Source organism: Notolepis coatsorum (assembly GCF_963971535.1).
Source record: "Notolepis coatsorum genome assembly, chromosome: 7".
In the NCBI taxonomy this organism is placed as follows: domain Eukaryota; kingdom Metazoa; phylum Chordata; class Actinopteri; order Aulopiformes; family Paralepididae; genus Notolepis; species Notolepis coatsorum.
The window spans coordinates 9014316-9036491 of record NC_140171.1 but is presented as its reverse complement, the minus strand read 5'-3'; the positions used below and the strand labels follow the sequence as shown (position 1 = coordinate 9036491).

Sequence of the window (22176 nt, the reverse complement as noted above, 5' to 3'; positions counted from 1 at the left end):
TACACACACATATATATATATATATATATATATATATATATATAGTATATACCTGCCTCATATCTGCCCCATAGCTCTCATTTACCCTCTGCATTGGAACTGCGCAGGAAGAATGAAGCTTTGATTATTTGTTGGTAAAGACTGCTTAGGCTTCGAAGCTTGACAGCTGTACGGTATGCCTTAAAATGCCAGTAAACCGTCCAGCCCGAGTAGAACCACTGGTTGTATAGCTACCTGGCCTGTGAGTTCATACCGCCACTAATCCATCCACACAATATAGACTGAATTGAACCCTTGCCCTTTGAATCGGATGTGTCGATCCAAATCGGTGTATCGTAAAACCCACATTTGATATGATATGATGGTTGTGGATGACACTTGAGGCTCCGCTCCAGCAATGATGCACGCTGTATCAAAAAGGCTTGTAGAAGTTCTAACGAGCTTGACATCAGGTCAATACTTAAGCTAAAATAGTCGGTTTTGGAGAATTACCCAATTCTGAACAAGTCTGATATCAAGAACCATGTGTAATATGCTGGATATCAAAGCAAAGCGAATAGATTTTCTGCCTTTTTCTTGCTCATAGAAGGACGTTAGCTCTGATGGAGAGAACATTTTAATTGAGCATTTTTGTCTCACTCATCTAATGGTTTACTTCTAGGCTACATTGTTCAGTAATGGATTGGATCAGTACCTGCTAGGGGTGTAACGGTACAAAGAAACCACGGTACGGTACGTACCTCGGTTTTGAAGTCAAGGTTCGGTACGGGTTTTCGGTACAGTGGGGGAAAGTTTGGCTTTCCATGTTCCACTCAGGGGTGATGTAGTGTGCAGTAACTAATTGTACTTGTAGGGCTGACAACGAATATTCTATATTGAAATTAATAGTCGACTTGTAAAACATAATTATAATAATAATAATTATATTAGATTGTGAAAAAAACAGGCCCCGGGGGCGGTCGTTAGTGGTTAACATACCGTTGTATTCGTACGATACACAGCCGTTCGGTACGGCACGGTACACACTGAAACGGCTCGGTACGGATACGTGTACCTTAGTACCTGCTATTAGCCGGTACATAAAGTATAGTACTTTATTTACCTATCTCAAGCGCCGCCCTTTTCTCTGTCCCGATCCTCCAACCACAACCCTTGCTTGTCTGGAGAAAGCTTGTGATTGGAGGATCAAGAAAAAAGAGGGCAGGGTTTGATATGGGCCAATTGATAATGAGCAGTGATGCGTTGCTCATGGGACGGGGGGTTGCGTGACGCCGTGCAACCAAAGTTGTGAGCAGAAGCGCGTGCACACAGGAATGCGATGCACTCGACTGATGCGCCAACTCGCAGTACCCACCTGCTGGCTACTTTGTATATCAATAGCGCCGGTCGTCAGGTGTTACATTCCATTCGTAGAAGCAATTAGGCACTGTCTTTTATTAGTCTGTCCTTATGCGAGGGAACATTTATGCGCGCGCATGCGCGGGAGCGCGCGTGCACGCGGCGTCATTAGCGCGCGTGCAACCAGTGTTGATATGAGGAACGCAACACTGATAATGAGTAGTGAAGAAGAGGTATCTGTGCAATGTGCATCTCCAGTTCTAATGTGCATCTTGCTGTGATGGTATCCTGTCCATCACAGTTCTACGGGGTGGGCTGTTGTTCCACACACGGCTTCTATTAAACCTGGCCGTGTGAATTGTGCTTGTGTCAAGGCAGGATATTAACTATTTCATCCACAGTGGCTGGTGAATTCATGAAGTCGTCACTCACCAGACACATTCTGTCTGCTAAATTTAATTATAGAACTATAAGAGTCTGGTTGTTTACATGTTAAAATATGTCTTGTTACCAGTCACAGACAGAATATAGAGGCTGTGCATGTAATGTTTGTGCTGTTCTGTGTCTTCCAACATGGTTGCTATGTGCAAAACAATGGTTTCTATGTGTGTATATATATATATATATATATATGAGCAATATATCAACAAATGTGTAATCATTTGGTGTTTTGGTACTGAATATTGTAAAGTCGCAGTGGAACAGTAATAGCATGCTTTTCCTGTGTTTGACCTACTCTACCACTGCACATAAAGTAGGCATTTTCTTTTTGAAAGTCGTTACCAATGGTTACAGGCAGCCATACTGGAAGAACTACCCTGTGCAAGACCTCCATTACAGGAATTGTCTGTTACTGATTTATTTGTGTGCATCCTGCAGGCCCAGACAGACATCCAGACCACCATGGAGGAGAACACCTATCCTTCGTTCCTCAAGTCGGATCTGTACCTGGAGTACACTCGGACGGGAGGGGAGAGCCCCAAGCCCAACCCCAGCGACCAGAGCCCTTCCTCAGGCACAGTCAAGCCCGTGCCTGGGTACCTCCCCACGCTCGCCGAAGATGTCGAGTGGAGGTAGGCACCCAGCCGACCACGTGTCTCTCTTGTCTTCATTATACAGTATGCAACATAGCAGGGCTGGGCGATTCTTGCAAAAATGTGAATCATGATTTTTCTCTCTTAAGAATTGAGATCACGATTCTTATTTTTTTCAATAAAATCATTTATTGCACTCTTTCTTAAACGGACAACATAACATATATCAAAGTGCTTGACTTAAACTTAAACATAACACATATGAAAGTGCTTGACTTAAACTTAAAAGTCTCTTGTAACATACAAAATAACTCAAGTCAGAATCGTCATTTAAAAAAGTAAAGTATAAAAAAAAAAAAAAAAAAAAAAGAAAATCGTCTAATCATAATTTAGAAATGAGATTACATAGGTCTATGAATCGAGATCGCGATTTCTTTTTTCGCTTAATCGCCCAGCCCTAATGCAACACTTGTAGAAATGTAGTTCAGTTAGGAATTCCGGCTGGATCCCATTTTGCTTTTCAGTTGAACCCTCAGCCTCAGCCCTAGGATCAAACAAACACTCTTGTGATATTGAAGCCTTTTACGAGGGTCACTTTGTGCGAGGGAGGAGCGGGTGCTGCAGCAAACTGAAGTGAGACTCCCTTTGCCGCGATTACATGAAATAGGCACATCATTTGAAGTCCTCGCTGCAAGATCCCAGCCTCTTGGCAGAGATCTCTGTGAATTCAGAACGCGTCTTTAAAGCTCAATTTGATATGATCCCAGCCCTACCTCACAGTGAGGCTTAATGCCATGTGATCCCAGCTCTACCTCTCTGTGAGTCTTGACCTCTTAAGCCCTAGCCATATTTTCAGAAATTTCGCCTAAAAGTACATACCCAAGTAAATGGAAGATTGCTCCACTTCCACAAGGTCCTTTTGCATGTTTCTGGTATCTAGGGACATCTATGGACCCCCGGGAATGTATTCCCAGTGTCAGAAATGTCTTTTTTTATCGTTGATGGAGAATAGCACCATGCTAACATTGACCAGACGTGAAAAAGTTAGGCTTAATGACATGTAGGGATGGGTACCGAATCCGGTACTTTTAAGGGTACCGGCGGAATCACGTCGGTACCACAGAGTACCGATTCACGTGAGATCCGCCTGTGCCACATTTCGGTACTGTTAAAAAAAAAAGTGATGACGTCAACGTTTCGTTTACCACGAAACCTATGAAGTGTGCCTCGCGTCAACGTTCACACGCGGCACAATACACACTTACCTAGCATTTGACTTGATTCAACAACAAGCCGAAAACGGTTGCATGTGTTGTTACACTTTACAAAGCTAGATGCAGACAACAACGCTCGCTGCAATATTATATATATATTAACAAATTGTTCTAAATAAATGATAATGGTAATAAATCATTTGGTACCCAACCCTAATGACATGTGATCCCAGCTCTACCTCACGGCGAGGCTTTAATGACATGTGGTCCCAGGGGGAAAGACGTGGAGGAGGAGGATGAAGAGGAGGAGTGCGGAGACACGCCGGCCGGCAGGCTGACCCAGAGACTGCTGATGGAGACGACGGCGCAGAGGTCCTCCACCAACAGGAGGAGGCAGGAGAGCAGGGAGTACAGGTGTGGAATTAACTTATATACGCAATACATGTGTTTCTTAACTGTTGTCGTTTCTTAATTCTGCACCGTTGCGACTGAGCTCGAAACACGGAAATGTCATTACCTGCAATGCCCCCTGTATTGTTGTGTATTTGACAAATAAAGAACTTTATACAGATAAATAAAAACTACATTTTCCAGAGAGAGACCCCCTGTTCTACTAACCACGTTGGGAGAAAATCTTTTAATTTTAATTAAACTTGAACCAAATCCCCAAGTTGCACAAAAACATCGAAGACACAGAATAACCAGTTAATATATGCATCACAACTAGGGATATCCGATATTATTGGCCTACCGATATTATCGGCCGATATCGGCATTAAAATGTGATATTGGAAAATATCGGTATCGGTTTTCAATTTTATTTTTTACATTTCTATAACCTTTATTTACCCAGGCAAGCAAGTAAGAACAAATTCTGATTTAATTTATTGTCAAAAGTATGCATAATGTTGTGTTAATTCCACAACAAGAGATATGTAATGTTAATTACCTGAAATTATTCCATTTTTTGGGAGGGGAAACCCTGCATATATCGGTATCGGTTGATATCGGTATCGGAAATTAAGAGTTGGACAATATCGGTATATCGGTAAAAAAGCCAATATCGAGCATCCCTAATCACAACTCTTGTTGCCGTCACAGTATTCAGCAAAACAATATTGTGATTTTCTTCCCTGTCCTGCCTAATGGGCCGTTCCAGCCGCCTCCAGGCAAGTCTAGCAGAGCAGCACGGCTGCATTCAATTCATCAACAGTGTAGAGGAGCGTAAGCTGCTAGACTTGCCTGCGTTGGGTGAAAACGACCCATTATCTTTATTTGTATAGCACCTAAATATAAAATAAGCATAAAAAATAGACTGCAGCAAAATAGACAAAGTCAAGAAATTGGCAGACACGCATACAATTGACATGTCAACCCAGTATTTTAGATGTTTACACAATACGGTTGATAAGAAAATGGGTAAAAAAAACCTAAGTGCACAGCAGTATTTTAGACGTTTAGTGCCGTCGGAGCCATAGGTCCTTTTCATAATACTCCACCTTTTCCCCCTTTCTAAGGTACATTATAGAACAATTACAGTTCTGAATGACTTTACAGAACAGTTCTGAATGACTTTAGCAATAAGTACAGATCTACTTAAAGCTGTTCGTTTTTTAGGCACAATAAATAATAAGAAAGCCCAGAGCAGTCCTTCGCCCTTAATACTTAGGGCTGACCCCTATTAGTCGACTAATCGGTCAAAAGGAGCCGTAGTCGACTGGCCAACCAACCTCTTAGTCGAATATATAAAAAAGAAAAAATATTTATAAATATTATTTTTTATTTATTTTTAATCATTCTTTCCAAAAGAAAAGAGGCCTAGAAGCGTGGCTAACGCTAATGGCACGCATACCAGAGGCTAACTGCCTACGAAAACAGGCACAGAGGCACTGAAAGAGGATTTCACCCGTCTAATGAACACACTAGACTAGACAAATATCAAGATGTATCCATCAGTGGACCAATTGCATGCTTTTGCAGAGGACAAGAAGCCTTCAGTCGACTCCTTCAGACATTAAGCACCCCCCACAGCCCAAATGGAATGATACAAAAAAAATAGACTAACGGTACATTTTGGCCAATCATAGTCGACCATCCAAATCCTTAGTCGGGGACAGCCCTGTGTACATTAGTGTGTGTGTGTGTGTGAGAGCGTGTCCTCACGTCTGCCCTCCCTCCTCTCCTCCAGGCCGTGGAGAGAGCCGGTAAACCCTTACTACGTGAACAGGGGCTACGCCTGCGCTCCGGCCACCAGCGCCAACGACAGCGAGCAGCAGAGCATGTCCAGCGACGCAGACACACTGTCACAGACCGACAGCAGCGTGTAAGAAACCAGCGCACTGCACTCACTCACTCCTAGGGCTGGTGAGGTGACCGCTCTACATGTCGCCGGTATTCATCCAACCGAGCGTCGGAACACATTCAGTGTCCAGGGTATCTGCGGGGTATTAACACTTTCAGTGCCACTCACGAGATTTCTCAGGTTTTTTTATAGGTGGTTGCATGCCACTCATGAGATTTCGCGGAATTATTATTATTATATATTTTTTGCGATCTGAAAAATTATTGCATCACCCGAGCCTACCCGAGTATAGCCGGCGATCACTGTGGAAAAAAGTCTTTGATAATGCGATGGGCAGATTAGACACATAGCCATAATTTAAAACATAGATTAGGCGATATTAACGTTAACATTGGCGCCGATGGTGGCATTCAAGCGGTAAAACGGAAAACCAGGCGTGGCGCTGAAAGTGTTAAAAAGTGTATTAAATTCATAAATCTACATTTTAGGCCATGACTTTCATTTGTACAGGTATAAAATTATTTGGGGTGGGCATGAGAGAATTTGAATTGGCATGTGCAGCTGCCAGTTCAGTGTCGCTATGTGTTTTTCTTTTTTTTGCTATGTGCTTTGACATTTGTGTTCAATTTAGCTCTAAGGGGTATTAAAAAGGTCTTAAATGTAACTTGTTGAAACTTGCAGATACCCTGTTAGTGTCGTTAAAGGGGCGCTTCGCCAAAAAGCAATGCTGATTTATTTTTTTGCACATAATCTCACACACGCACCCAAAAACTCTGAAACAGTTTTGCACACGTTCATTTAGTTTTGACCCGTTAATTTGAATATGGCCACTGGTGATGAATTCCTTGTGTTGTGTTAATTACAGCACCATGAAATGATATGGTAGCAGTCCCTATAAGATGAGGTATCGCTGCCAACGTATTGCTACATAACGCAAGGTTTTAGTGTCATCACTGGTGACCATATTCAAACTCATTTTACTCTCAATAACTGTCTAACTAAATTAATGAGTGCAAAACAGTTTTTCGACGTGTGTGTGAGTGTTCTTTTGTGAAGTATCCCTTTAAATACCACATTAATATACATCTAATGAGTGAGCGAATAAGCATATTTGTGCCAAAATATAAGCATAAGCATAAGCACATAACTCATTAAAGTAAACTATTGAATAAATAAAAATGTTGGCATCCGTATTGAGTCCCAGGTGTCTTGGCACCAGCATTGAATTTAAGTGATACCCAGCCCTACCCTCTTATATAAAAAAAACTATTTAAATACTACACCTCATGTCTACTAGGCTGTTGTTAATGTTTCTGTGTGTGTGTGTGTGTGTGTGTGTGTGTGTGTGTGTAGAGATGGTATTCCTCCATATAGTAGATACCGGAAGCAGCATCGTAGAGAGATGCATGAAAGTGCCAAAGCCAATGGACGTGTGCCCCTACCTCATATTCCCGTGAGTTCATCTCCATGGCAACACGCACATCTATTCACATAAACACCAGTATCATACACACACACACACCCTATCATGTCTGCTTGTTTATGAATAGACCATAATATGCCTTTGCGCCCCACTAGTATCGTAACTTAAGCCGGGACGTTTTGACGATTTCCTTTATAACCTGAATCCTGAATCGCTCTGTTGTGAGGAGCACATGCGATAATCTGACATAACAACGTACCGACGTGTGCTGGAGCTCAGACAGACGCACAATAGGACCACAGTATTCGGGTTAAAGATGGGACAGAATGCCGTGTAAATGAAGTGTACGCTGGGTGGGGAAATGGCCTTCAGCCAGTTCCCTGTCGACTAGGAAAACCTGACATGAGCAGCGCGCTGCCTGTAGCTCATGTTCTTTGTGTAGAGATCAGTCAACATGGAGAGAAAACGGTGCACATCCATCGTGCCAGTATTTGTTTTTGGAAAGAATGCAATATCGTCGGTGGCGGCTGGGTAGTGTACAGGTCTAAGCACTGTCCTACCACCAGGCTGGGTCGTGTAGAGGTCTGAGCACTGTCCTGCCACCAGGCTGGGTAGTGTAGAGGTCTGAGCACTGTCCTACCACCGCAGCTGGGTCGTGTAGAGGTCTAAGCACTGTCCTACCACCAGGCTGGGTCGTGTAGAGGTCTGAGCACTGTCCTACCACCGCGGCTGGGTAGTGTAGAGGTCTGAGCACTGTCCTACCACCGCAGCTGGGTCGTGTAGAGGTCTGAGCACTGTCCTACCACCAGGCTGGGTAGTGTAGAGGTCTGAGCACTGTCCTGCCACCGCGGCTGGGTAGTGTAGAGGTCTGAGCACTGTCCTGCCACCAGGCTGGGTAGTGTAGAGGTCTGAGCACTGTCCTACCACCAGGCTGGGTAGTGTACAGGTCTAAGCACTGTCCTGCCACCAGGCTGGGTCGTGTAGAGGTCTAAGCACTGTCCTGCCACCACGGCTGGGTCGTGTAGAGGTCTGAGCACTGTCCTACCACCAGGCTGGGTAGTGTAGAGGTCTAAGCACTGTCCTACCACCAGGCTGGGTAGTGTAGAGGTCTAAGCACTGTCCTACCACCAGGCTGGGTAGTGTAGAGGTCTAAGCACTGTCCTACCACCAGGCTGGGTAGTGTAGAGGTCTAAGCACTGTCCTGCCACCAGGCTGGGTAGTGTACAGGTCTAAGCACTGTCCTACCACCGCAGCTGGGTAGTGTAGAGGTCTGAGCACTGTCCTACCACCAGGCTGGGTAGTGTAGAGGTCTAAGCACTGTCCTGCCACCAGGCTGGGTAGTGTACAGGTCTAAGCACTGTCCTACCACTGCGGCTGGGTAGTGTAGAGGTCTAAGCACTGTCCTACCACCAGGCTGGGTAGTGTAGAGGTCTAAGCACTGTCCTGCCACCAGGCTGGGTAGTGTAGAGGTCTGAGCACTGTCCTGCCACCAGGCTGGGTAGTGTAGAGGTCTGAGCACTGTCCTGCCACCAGGCTGGGTAGTGTAGAGGTCTAAGCACTGTCCTACCACCCAGGGCTCGAGACTAACGATGTCCCGTCGTCCCGGGGACGATCAAATATTGATTTGGGACGAACAGAAATCTTTGCTGGGACGCAACCGGGACGGAGAGGATTTTTTTTCTTCACATGAAATGTCAATTGGCCGACTGTCAGTGCGCGCATATATTGCTGTCAAATGGTGAATGTCTCGTGCTGACTAAGTTCACTGAAGTCTAAACGTAGCGTGATTTGCCAAATCCAATGACTATCTCCGCCTCCCAACGCAGCGATACACTAATCCAGCATCAAACTCCTACCCACCTCTCCTCAGCCACTCGCGCTGCAGCAGCGTCACACCCCAAATGAATCTCGCATCAAAAAAGAAAAACGTGTTAACAGGTGAGGGAAATCTCTCTTACCTAGGCTTTCTCCACTGGTATTTAACCCTGGTTGACAGTGAATGACAGCTGGTAATTGACAGTCGCACGGCACGAGACCACTGTACAAGAACCGTGGAAAGATCAGAATGTTATATATAAAAAAAAAAAACGCGCGCTATACTGTGGCATCCTCTCGGTGACGAGAGCACCGCAAACATGCTGCGCTATTTGAAGAGGATAAACACAGACCCAAAATGACCAACAGGGAACTGCATCCAGCAATACAACCCCTGAGTCTAAGGTGAGGACACATTTAAATCACAGAAGTGTAATGTTAGTCTATTGGAACTGTATACAGTTATCGACGCGTTCTAGTTATAGCTGCTTATTGCTAGCTAACGTTACTGACTAACGTGCAGACTGCCACTGATTATTAAAGGATTTCTATTCGATTCTATACTAACACGTAATGTTACTACCATTGCGAGTTAATTGGCATAACGTTACATTTATCTAAACGAACGCGGAGAAATAGACGACAGGCTATAGGCAAACTTCACTCTGCAGCTACACAATGAATCCATATTCAGTGAGGAGGGCCCGCTGGAATTTTGCAGCAGTTATCAATATCGACCAGGACTCAGGAGGACAGCGCGATCTAAGGGACATGTTTCATTACTAGTCAAGTGTCATTACTTTAGTTATCAAAGGTGGAATCTCTGGACGCAATGACATTATGTAGTTTAAAGCTAAACTACGTTTTTCTTTCTGGTTAGAAGAGGGATAACTTATTCAGTTAGATTTGATTTGATCTTTATTTATCTCTAACATTTTCAACCATAAACACACATTTGTAATAACAAAAAAAACTAAAACGAAATAAAATACAAATACATTTAAATATATTTTCCTATGGAAGGAATAATCAAGATGGCTCCAATTGGTTGACTATAACAGCACCGTGACCAAATATCCCTATACTAGCACCTTGTTAAACACTTTTTTTTTACATTTATTTTTAATCATAATTATACTTGTGAAATCTTTCCACCATGGGAGCCTTTTGACTAAATCAATTTATTCTCCCCTTCTCTGAATGGTGTTTCTTATGGCAATAACAACTATAGACGACAAAACCAAAGTAAAGAAACTACATTTGATTTTTGGGACGGTTACATTCACTTTGGGACGGTTAAAATTGTATTTCGGGACGGTTCTGGGACGGTGGTGAAAAAAGTTAGTCTGGAGCCCTGCTACCACCAGGCTGGGTAGTGTAGAGGTCTAAGCACTGTCCTACCACCGCAGAGACTCAGGATCTGATTCCCGCTGTCAGCTGTACCTCCGGCTTGGTCAGTCGTCCCTACGGACACAATTGGCAGTGTTCACTGGTGGGTTCTGGGAGAGATAGCGTGAACCTCCACATGGGTTACACTCTCCCAGTGAAACTCCTCGCTGTCGGGTGAAAAGAAGCGGCTGGCGACTCCACATGTATCGGAGGAGGCATGCGGTATTAGTCTACACACCCTTCCCAGACGGACAGTAGGGCAGCGCAACGACCAGGAAGGGAATTGGCATAATGACTAAATTGGGGGATGGGAGAAAAGATAGAAAGCAATATATATATATATATATATATATATATATATATATATATATATATATATATATAAAGCAAATAATATATATAGAAGAAAAAAGCTATATCAAAATCGTGAGTGTGATTTATAAGATATTCCTTTATTGATCATAGCAGCAGGGTGCAGAAATGGGAAGGGTAATAATAGTAGAAAGACATGAATATAGGCAATAACATTTGATCTGAATATAAAAATATGAAAGAAAAAACGTGTAAAAAAGGGTGCAGCTAAGGATTAAAATATATATATATATATTTCTTTATGTTCTGGCAACATATTTTGGCTAAATATGCCTCGTTTGACAAATGTGTATCGATAACATAGTGCTGTAATAAAATGTTCTAATAAATATGCATGATCAAGTTCAACAACGTGTGCTTTTATTTTGATATTCCTTAATTCCACATTGAAAATTTGAGTGTGGGGTCGCTAAAAAAAATTATCCTAAATAAAATGGGGTCATGCCGGTATAAACAAGTTTTAGAACCCTGGCCTGGTCTAGACAATCCTGAAGATGTTGAAAGACTCTTTAAAACGTCATTACGAACGCTTCAACACCACGTCTCGTTACACCACGTCTTGTGTCCTCGTTATTCTGAAGCATCGTTATCAGGCCTGCGCCGCCTCAGGGGCTTCTGGGGGAAAATGAGCTGAAATTATGTCCAAATGTATGTAGAAATATTCTCCCAGCAGCTGTGGTGGTTTCTATGCTGCGGAGAGACACAGCTGAGCCACTGTAGGGGAAAACGCACGCATCTTAACCCTACCAAACGGTTAACCCTGACGATACACAGAATGTTAACTCTTTCACTGCCACACTACAGACGGTTACCCCTTTACTATCACACACTACCGACGGCAACCGATGCAGCTGATGGAGGAATTCATGGCACATGTTTTATATGTATTTGTGTGTGTGTGTGTGTGTGTGTGTGTGTGTGTGTGCGCAGCGCACGTACCGCATGCCAAAGGATATCCACGTGGAGCCGGAGAGGTTTGCCGCCGAGCTCATCGGCCGGCTGGAGAGTGTCCTGCGGGAGAGAGACGCTCAGGAGCGGCTGGAGGAGCGGCTGAGGAGGGTCCGCCTGGTGGGTCTCCTTCACAGCATTCACCCCGTTAACCCTTACACTGCCACACTGTTATTAACTCTTTCACTGCCACACTGCCACACTGTTATTAACTCTTACACTGCCACACTGTTATTAACTCTTTCACTGCCACACTACCAGACTGTTGTTAACTCTTTCACTGCCACACTACCAAACTGTTATTAACTCTTTCACTGCCACACTACCAAACGGTTATTAACCCTTTCACTGCCACACTACCAGACTGTTATTAACTCTTTCACTGCCACACTACCAGACTGTTATTAACCCTTTCACTGCCACACTACCAGACTGTTGTTAACTCTTTCACTGCCACACTACCAAACGGTTAACCCGTTCACTGCCGCATTACCAAACGGTTAACCCTTTCACTGCCAAGCGGTTAACTCTTTTACTGCCACACGACAGCAGGTTAACCCTTTCACTGCGACAATACAGAAGGTTAACCCTTTCACTGCCACACGACAGCAGGTTAACCCTTTCACTACCACACTACAGAAGGTTAACCCTTTCACTGCAACAACCTTTCACTGCCACACGACAGCAGGTTAACCCTTTCACTGCCACACGACAGCAGATTAACCCTTTACTATTGCACTACAGACGGCTAACCTACTGTAGTGCTGTAGTGAAAGGGTTAACCTCGTTCGCTCCTACACACTCTGAATAAGAAATGGCCGACGTCGTCTTCCGCTGACCCGGTGTGACGTCTCTCCCCGAACAGGAGGAAGAAGGCGACGACGCCGACGTCTCCGTGGCGACCTCCGTGTCCTCCCACAGCGTGCCCCTCCCCCTCCCCTCCTCCTTCCCGCCCCTCTACGGCGCCCGCTACTCGGAGACCCTGGCCAACTCTGCCACGGTGGCCAACACCTACGGCGGCCTGGTGGCCATGGAGGACTCGTCCCACGACGACGACCCGGAGTCCATCCTGGACGACCACGTGCAGCGCGTGATGAAGACGCCGGGCTGCCAGTCGCCGGGGGCGGTGACCACCAACGGGGGGCGACACACGCCCCCCAAGTCGTCCCGTTCGCCCGACGGCGGCGTGGCGCCCCCACACTACCCTCCCCACCGAGGGGGAGCGCCTGCTGCCGGAGCCAAAGGTAGGAAGAGGGGAGGGGCTGGGGGTCTGGAGGGGAGGGGCTGGGGTCTGGAGGGGAGGGTCTGGAGGGGAGGGGCTGTGGTCTGGAGGGGAGGTGCTGGAGGGGAGGTGCTAGGGTCTGGAGGGGGAGAGTAGGGGGAGGGGCTAGGGTCTGGAGGGGAGGGTCTGGAGGGGAGGTGCTAGGGTCTGGAGGGGGAGAGTAGGGGGAGGGGCTAGGGTCTGGAGGGGAGGTTCTGGAGGGGAGGTTCTGGAGGGGAGGGTCTGGAGGGGAGGTGCTAGGGTCTGGAGGGGGAGAGTAGGGGGAGGGTCTGGAGGGGAGGGGCTGGGGTCTGGAGGGGAGGGTCTGGAGGGGAGGGTCTGGAGGGGAGGTGCTAGGGTCTGGAGGGGGAGAGTAGGGGGAGGGGCTAGGGTCTGGAGGGGAGGGTCTGGAGGGGAGGGTCTGGGGTCTGGAGGGGAGGTGCTGGAGGGGAGGTGCTAGGGTCTGGAGGGGGAGAGTAGGGGGAGGGGCTAGGGTGTGGAGGGGAGGGTCTGAAGGGGATGGGCTGGGGTCTGGAGGGGCTGGGGTCTGGAGGGGAGCGGCTGTGGTCTGGAGGGGAGGGGCTGGAGGGGAGGGGCTGTGGTCTGGAGGGGAGGGGCTGGAGGGGTGGTGCTGGGGTCTGGAGGGGGAGAGTAGGGTCGATCATTTGGGATTCTCGAAGTCAACTTCCTGTCTGTTGCTACGCAACAAAACTGACGTCTCGTGACGTCAGTGTCTTCGAGAATGGGATTTCTCGTGTGTTTTATTTTATTTAGTGTTTTTTACTGAGGCTGTTCAATATGGCTTCAACATTATGCTTTTTCAGTTAATAATAATGGACAATATATTATATTACCCTAAATATTTCTATTAAAGAATACCTTCTGCTTCTTAACCGATGCCTGAAGAAACCAAGAGGTTTCATTGTGGTTTTTAAGATTGCAAAGTATTTATATAAAATATATTTTGATTTATTTTTTAAAGTAAATCAACCATTCATGTCGACCAGATTTGATGCAGTGCTACACCTTATTGGCCATTTAATGATAACCACCTGTCATTTAACTATAACCACCTGTCATTTAACTATAACCAGCTGTCATTTAACTATAACCACCTGTCATTTAACTATAACCACCTGTTATTTAGCTATAACCAGCTGTCATTTAACTATAACCACCTGTCATTTAACTATAACCACCTGTTATTTAGCTATAACCAGCTGTCATTTAACTATAACCAGCTGTCATTTAACTATAACCACCTGTCATTTAACTATAACCACCTGTTATTTAGCTATAACCACTTGTCATTTAACTATAACCACCTGTTATTTAACTATAACCACCTGTCATTTAACTATAACCACCTGTCATTTAACTATAACCACCTGTCATTTAGAGATAACCACCTGTCATTTAACTATAACCACCTGTCATTTAGAGATAACCACCTGTCATTTAACTATAACCACCTGTCATTTAACTATAACCACCTGTTATTTAACTATAACCACCTGTCATTTAGAGATAACCACCTGTCATTTAACTATAACCACCTGTCATTTAGAGATAACCACCTGTCATTTAACTATAACCAGCTGTCATTTAACTATAACCAGCTGTCATCTGATTACAATTGCATGTTGTTTACCGACCAAGATATCTGCAAAGGAACACTAAATGTCTGGGAACCAAGCAGGGGGGAAAGGGGCCGTCTTGCTCTAATCAACCTGCCGTTGTTTCCGTGTCCCAGGTGTGCATCACCACAAGCAGATGTACCACCACAGAGGAAGAGAGGGGCAGGAAGAGGCGGGCTCTAGGCCCCAGGGTAACTTCATCTGGAACGGAGACCCCGCCAACCAGTACGCGGGCAGGGGGCGGAACTACGCCGACGGGGCTGGAGCCAGCACACTTGATGGCATGGGTTACGGGTAAGTACCTAAAACAGGCGTTTGTCCGTCCCAATTCCACCACTAAACACTCCCCCTTCATTTTGAGTGACACTCGTTTAGAAGGGTTACTGACCTATCAGAATCTCGCCGAGGCGGTGGGGTTGTTTATCCTGCTGGGACAACAACGCACAGATCCCCCGCGTTTTTAAACTTTTAACACTTTGATTGGCACAATTTTGAGGGTCGAATGCAGAATGTTGGGGGTTGAATGGACTCCTCTCAAACCTCGCCCTTTGTCCGAGGGAATTGTGATTTGAGGATGAAGAAAAGAGGGCGGGTTTGAGGTGGGTGAATTGGCATGGGCAAGTGTGTGCACTTGTCAGGTTAAGCAGGGGAATGCGAGGAGCTATAGATCCAGGACACTAAGGGGTCTGCTTTTTTCTATCCACATTGCCCTTAGTTTTTGTTCGATTTGCAGGTTGTAGCATTAAAAACGGTTCATATTCGGATACTTCTAAGCACTGGGCCTGTGGTTGTTTGGCTAGATTTAGATTATGGTTTTTTTTTAAGTTAATTTCCCATTCTATCTAGCTGCGGTCCTGATGTTCTAAGAATCTAGGTGCTGAATGAATAGAGGACACACTGGGTCTTCTGCTCTCATGACCTCATCTTGCCTGTGTGTGTGTTTCCTCCACTGCAGCAGCAAAGGAAGCACACTATCGAAGCGCGGCGGCAAGAAGGCGGAGCCGTCGGGCAAAGGGGAGGAGAGTGGGCGTGGCCCGGAGGCCCAGGTGCCACTGGACGACCTGGAGAGGAACCAGAAGATCCTGCAGTGGATGATGGAAGGAGAAGCGCTGAGGAACAAGAAGAACACTCACAGGTGAGTTACACACGCGCACACACACACACACGCATACATACATAACGTCACAGTGACCAAATGCGTCCACATTTTTATAGGATTCTATCACATTTTCACAACAATAGCGAATATAACGTACCCTGCGCCGTTTTCATTGAGGTTTCTTACTAATTAACAATGTTTTATTTGTCCTTTTATATGCGGATAACATTCAAATCTTAAATTGTTCCCGTTTGGACAACAAACATAATGCTAATGATGCACTTTTGTTAAGATAATTGGGTGACTATTCTCGATCACTGTACTCGGGTCCCATTAATAGTTTAACGCTGTTCAGATCGTGTCAAAGAATAGACGCGTCCCTGTGACCTGTGCTAAAGGTCTTGGGAATTGTATTAATTTTGTAGTTTTCACATTTTCACCTTTTTTTATTTTAAACCAATGCTGCCATCTACTGACAACAGAAAGTGTTGTGTAAGTTATAGTATAACGTCAACTTGAGACCCGCACTTCTGTAAACACCGTCGCCCAAAACACATTCTAGAGATTCCCACTTTTTACTGGTACATAGGTTCATATCTAATAGTCTTTAGATGACTAAATATAGATCAATACTCATGAAATTTGATATATATATTCTAAAATAAGTATAATTTCACTTCATCTACCTGTCGACATGAAATTCCCAAACGCTGACGGTAAAAAAAGCCTGGATGTCGCGCGAAATGGGGCATGACCGAATTTGGTCCCAGACAATAAGAGTGACTGAGATTGGTCTACGTTCCGTTACATACATACATACATACATACATACATACATCAGTGCATGTGAGCGGATCGGAGCGTGAGCGGCGCGGGGCGCGGAGCGGCCGGTTTTGACGTGAGCGAGGAGTGGGTTTTAAAATGAGTCGGCGCGACGTCCGGAGCGAGAGTTCTCCTCCGCTCCAATCCACTCCAGGCCGCTCACAGTGGTTTAACACTGATGTAATATATACATGCAGTACAATGCCAAAGCAACAGATGGCGATGTACAAACATGAAGGCCATTTTCAACCAATGAGAAGGGTGAACCTGTGATAGGCTGTTCGTTCAGGCTTTGTCACTGTAGAGACGCCCACACTCACTCTAGTTAGAAAAAGTATATCGACGCCATTGTTGTTGACGTTAGCTTACATGCTAACGTTAATGGCAGCGACCATAGCATTGTGGCTCGGCTAGCCTATCATCGCTTAATAGAGATAGTGAATGGATAAACAACGTTATTTAACATTGCAGAATGGCTACAATTACAATGCGGCTCAATACAAACAATTGTTAAGGGGCCCAGGGGGTGTAGACTGTTGTAGTTTGAGCTCATTTACACCATGCTCCAAAAAAAGAAGAAAAAAAACTGCCGAGCGATCTGGCGCGGGGCGCGGGGAGCGGGGAGCGCTCGATTCAAGGTGAGCGGGGAGCGAGCGGAGAGCGACTTGGGGGCGGGGTCAACATGAGTGATTAGCGGAGCGGACCAAGCTTTAAAGAGCGAAGAGCGGATTTCTCGGCCGCGCCGATCCGCTCACGTGGTCTGACATACATACATACATACACGCATGCATACATATATACATAAACACACACATATACACACACCGGTACATAAACACACACAAAACATACATTATATTACACTATTATATTATGGTACTATATTATATTGTATATATCATGTACTATATAAATATATCTCATATCACATTATATATGTGTTGTATACACTATTATGTACTATATACTATTATATACTGCAGGTATATTACTATACTGTAATGTGTACTATATGTGTACTATGTATGTATGTAAATGAAAAAAAAGAACGAAACGTAAGTCTTCAGGGGTAGGGCCCGACAAGCCTAGTGCTTCTCCCTTCAGCCCTTTTCGGACAATTGGACAATGCTGCAATAGCAGCTGGTAAAACATTGGCGATTTATGGAATGACCGTTGTTATGTGTCCAAAGCCCGAAATAAAAAATAACTGAACTGAACTACATTGACTAATCGCTGTCCTAATTAAAAGCACATTTATTTATTCTCGCAAGAGATGATTTGATACATTTTAAATTCTTTCTCCAAAGTATAGTAGGCTATATATTATTTGATTATATGTGGCTCCGCTCTCTCCCTCTCCCAGCAGTAGCACCAGCTCCAGGAGGACCGGGGGCAGCACGGAGTCTCCACGCCCCACCTCGGTGGAGCGCCCCGGGAACGTTCACCCCTGGGTCTCCGCACAGCTGCGCAACAACCCCTCCTCCGCCATCACCTCCTCCATGCCCTCCTCCTCCTCCGCGCCCCAGGTCCAGCCCTCGCATCCGTTCATCCAGGACCCGGCCATGCCCCCCAACCCGGCCCCCAACCCGCTCACCCAGCTGGAGGAGGCTAGGAGGAGGCTGGAGGAGGAGAGGAGGAGGAACGCCCTCCTGCAGGCCAAACAGAGGTGAGACGGGTGTGTGTGTGTGTGTGTGTGTGTGTGTGTATATATATATATATATATGTGTGTGTGTTAGGGATGTTTGATATTGGCTTTTTTTACCTATACCGATATTGTCCAACTCTTAATTTCCAATACCGATATCAACCGATACCGATATATGCAGGGTCCCCCCCCCCCCCCCCCAAAAACTGAATAATTTCAGGTAATTAACATTACTTATTACATGGCGTTTTTTTAACATTCGCCGAAATGCTTGATTGTGATTGGTCAATAGCGCTCGTCAGAGGTCCGTTATTACTCGATAACGGACCTCTGCCGAGCAATAATGACCGCTGTGCGCAGCTGGACCAATCAAGCCCACTGACACACAGATCGCAGTCATGAAAGCTGCTCAGCATATGCACAGCTGCACTCAGTCATCAGTGCAATCAGACCACAGACCTGCCGGCTGCCGGAACAGAACTGCGTCTGCATTTGATCTCGTCTTGTCGATGGTGTAAAATGTATTGGGTATATTGTTAGTAAGTTAGCCATGTAATAAGCGTGATAATGTATAGCCTATACTCGGTCATTGTTGTAAAATAATTGACCTTCACTACGTTTAAAGAACGTAGTGTTCTAAACTCTGTGTCGGTCAATGACCTCGTAGCTATACATTATCCCTTACATATCTCTTGTCGTGGAATTAACACAACATTATGCATACTTCTGACAATAAATAAAATCTAAATTTGTTCTTACTTGCTTGCCTGGGTAAATAAAGGTTAAATAAATGTAAAAAAAAAAGTATTATTTTTTTTAAACAGATACCGATAATTTCCGATATCACATTTTAATGCCAATATCGGCCGATAATATCGGTAGGCCAATAATATCGGACATCCCTAGTGTGTGTGTGTGTGTATATATGTATGTGTGTGTATAATACTGTATATGTGTGTGTGTCTGTCACACAGGGTTCCAGTAGTCAACGAAAAGTCATGACTAATTTCCAGGTTTGGAAAAGTTATGGAAAGATTTTTCCAAGACCAGCTTTGGATGCCTTGGAAACGAGTTCATTAACACTTAAAAAAAACAGTTAAAAATATATGTATTAAATTAAATAATATTCGGCTCAGCTGCTGGCATGTCTTTGATCTTTGATAACTTATCATCTATATGCAGATTTGATTAAGTCCCAAGTGACTTCAAACAAGTGAAGTCACTCTGGGATCTTGTTTGATGTGAGTTCAAACAACATCTGGGATGTTAAAATCTCAAACATTCAACCAGAAAAATGTTAACATTTGAACATTGGAACAAGGAAATTGTGCTACTGCACTATGTGTTGGAGTCGTGGTGGGATTTAGACATGAGACGTGTACAGAATCCCAGCTGGTGGTGTGTGTGTTCTGACCCGTGTGTTCTGACCCGCGTGTTCTTCTGACCCGCGTCTCCCCACCTTCAGGCACAAGTCCGGTAAGCGGCAGGTGTGTGACAATGTGACGGTGGCGTACTACTTCTGTGGAGAGCCCATCCCCTACCGGACGTCGGTGAAGGGCCGCGTGGTGACGCTGGGCCAGTTCAAGGAGCTGCTCACCAAGAAGGGCCTCTACAGGTGAGAAGGATGTGGCCGTTGGAACAAAAAGGAATATAAAAAAAAAAACGCAACTCTGTGTGACGGTGTTGGCATAGCAACGCACCAGTTCAATAGTCCTTTTGGAAGGGGGGGGGGGGGGGGGGGGGGTTTAGTTGTTGTTGGGGAATGTGTAATACTGATGTTGGGGAATGTGTAATACTGACGCTAGGGAACGTCAACGTATAATACAGACACTAGGGAACGTGTAATACTGACACTAGGGAATGTGTCTTACAGACACTAGGGAACGTGTAATACTGACACTAGGGAACGTGTAATACTGACACTAGGGAATGTGTCTTACAGACACTAGGGAACGTGTAATACTGACACTAGGGAACGTGTAATACTGACACTAGGGAACGTGTAATACTGACACTAGGGAACGTGTAATACTGACACTAGGGAACGTGTAATACTGACACTAGGGAATGTGTAATACTGACACTAGGGAACGTGTAATACTGACACTAGGGAACGTGTAATACTGACACTAGGGAACGTGTAATACTGACACTAGGGAACGTGTAATACTGACACTAGGGAACGTGTAATACTGACACTAGGGAACGTGTAATACTGACACTAGGGAACGTGTACTACTGACACTAGGGAACGTATAATACTGACACTAAGGAATGCGTATCATACCGACGCTAGGGAAGGTGTCATACCGACGCTAGGGAACGTGTCATAGCGACACTAGGGAACGTGTCATACCGACGCTAGGGAACGTGTCATACCGACGCTAGGGAAGGTTGTCATACCGACGCTAGGGAAGGTGTCATACCGACGCTAGGGAACATGTCATACCGACGCTAGGGAACGTGTCATACCGACGCTAGGGAAGGTGTCATACCGACACTAGGGAACGTGTCATACCGACGCTAGGGAACGTGTCATACCGACGCTAGGGAACGTGTCATACCGACGCTAGGGAACGTGTCATACCGACGCTAGGGAACGTGTCATACCGACGCTAGGGAACATGTCATACCGACGCTAGGGAACGTGTCATACCGACGCTAGGGAACGTGTCATACCGACGCTAGGGAACGTGTTAGGGCTGGGCGATAAAACGATAACGATAATTATCGCGATAAATTATTTCCTCGAAATAAACATGAAACCTGGTCGCAAAGTTTCGATATATCGATTTTCCAAGCTTGTATATCAGCACACGCACTAAGAACCAATCAGGAATAGAGCTACGTTACGTGATGACGCGCTTACGCACCACAGCTCCAGATGTGCTACTGTTTTGGTTTTGATTTCCGAGGAGATTAGTTTAGCAACTTTAGTTAGGAAAATGCATGACAATTCCAGTGAAGGAGATGGCGACAGCGAAGGAGATGACAACCCTACGGCCACCGCAAGCCTTAGCGCCTCAAATGTAGAGGAAATTGTTAATAAGAAAGGTGTTTCGACGTCGGCAGTATGGACACATTTTGGCTTTTTAAAGTCGGACAAAAATCAGAGCAGCGTTCGCTGCAAACTGTGTCGACGACCGGTGCTAACAAAAACGGGGAACGCAAACGCATTCAGTCGGAAAGGAGTGGTGGCGTTAGCCGACAGCCACGAACAAGAACCATTGAAGTTCGTGCTGCGCCTGGAACTGATGCAGTACTGAATTCTGCCATCCGGACACATGCTATTTGAAATATTATTATAGAATATAGAATACCATAGGCCTATAAACTAAATTTGGATGCAGAAAGAACCGTCCGTGAATGAAATCTACACAGTTCCATTCTTATAATGCATATGATCCAGTGGCGGTAGGTTGCCCCCTGGTGGAATATAATAATCTATGCACTGGGCCCGGGGCGCGTCTATATTAAAGGCAGCCCAAGAGTGCTTCCGCGTTTCTCTGATTGGCCACGACGCCCATGTGACCGCGGCAGAGCGGAAATAGGCTGCTGCTCCGGCGAAAGAAAGACAGGCATTCTATTGCCATGCTCTGCGACAAACTCTAACCTTAACCAACTCCGAAAGAATGCCTAAACTTAACCCTAACCTTAACCAACTCCGAAAGAATGCCTAAACTTAACCTTAACCAACTCCGAAAGAATGCCTAAACTTAACCGGCGAAAGAAAGACAGGCATTCTATTGCCATGCTCTAAGACAAACTCTAACCTTAACCAACTCCGAAAGAATGCCTAAACTTAACCTTAACCAACTCCGAAAGAATTCCTAAACTTAACCGGCGAAAGAAATAAAGACGCTAGTTACGTTTATAT

At 45.3% G+C, this 22176-nt stretch overlaps 1 protein-coding gene across 1 annotated transcript in view; it reads left to right on the top strand.

Annotated features, from left to right (window-relative positions):
- The window catches only part of LOC311232059 (axin-1-like), a 34281-nt gene that overhangs the window by 5649 nt on the left and 6456 nt on the right, over nt 1-22176 (top strand). The window contains 10 exon segments of the mRNA XM_084318732.1: nt 2218-2411; nt 3860-4000; nt 5775-5909; nt 7242-7341; nt 11818-11955; nt 12701-13079; nt 14850-15027; nt 15689-15868; nt 18018-18320; nt 19765-19914. Coding sequence (XP_084174858.1) covers nt 2218-2411; nt 3860-4000; nt 5775-5909; nt 7242-7341; nt 11818-11955; nt 12701-13079; nt 14850-15027; nt 15689-15868; nt 18018-18320; nt 19765-19914 — 1898 coding nt within the window.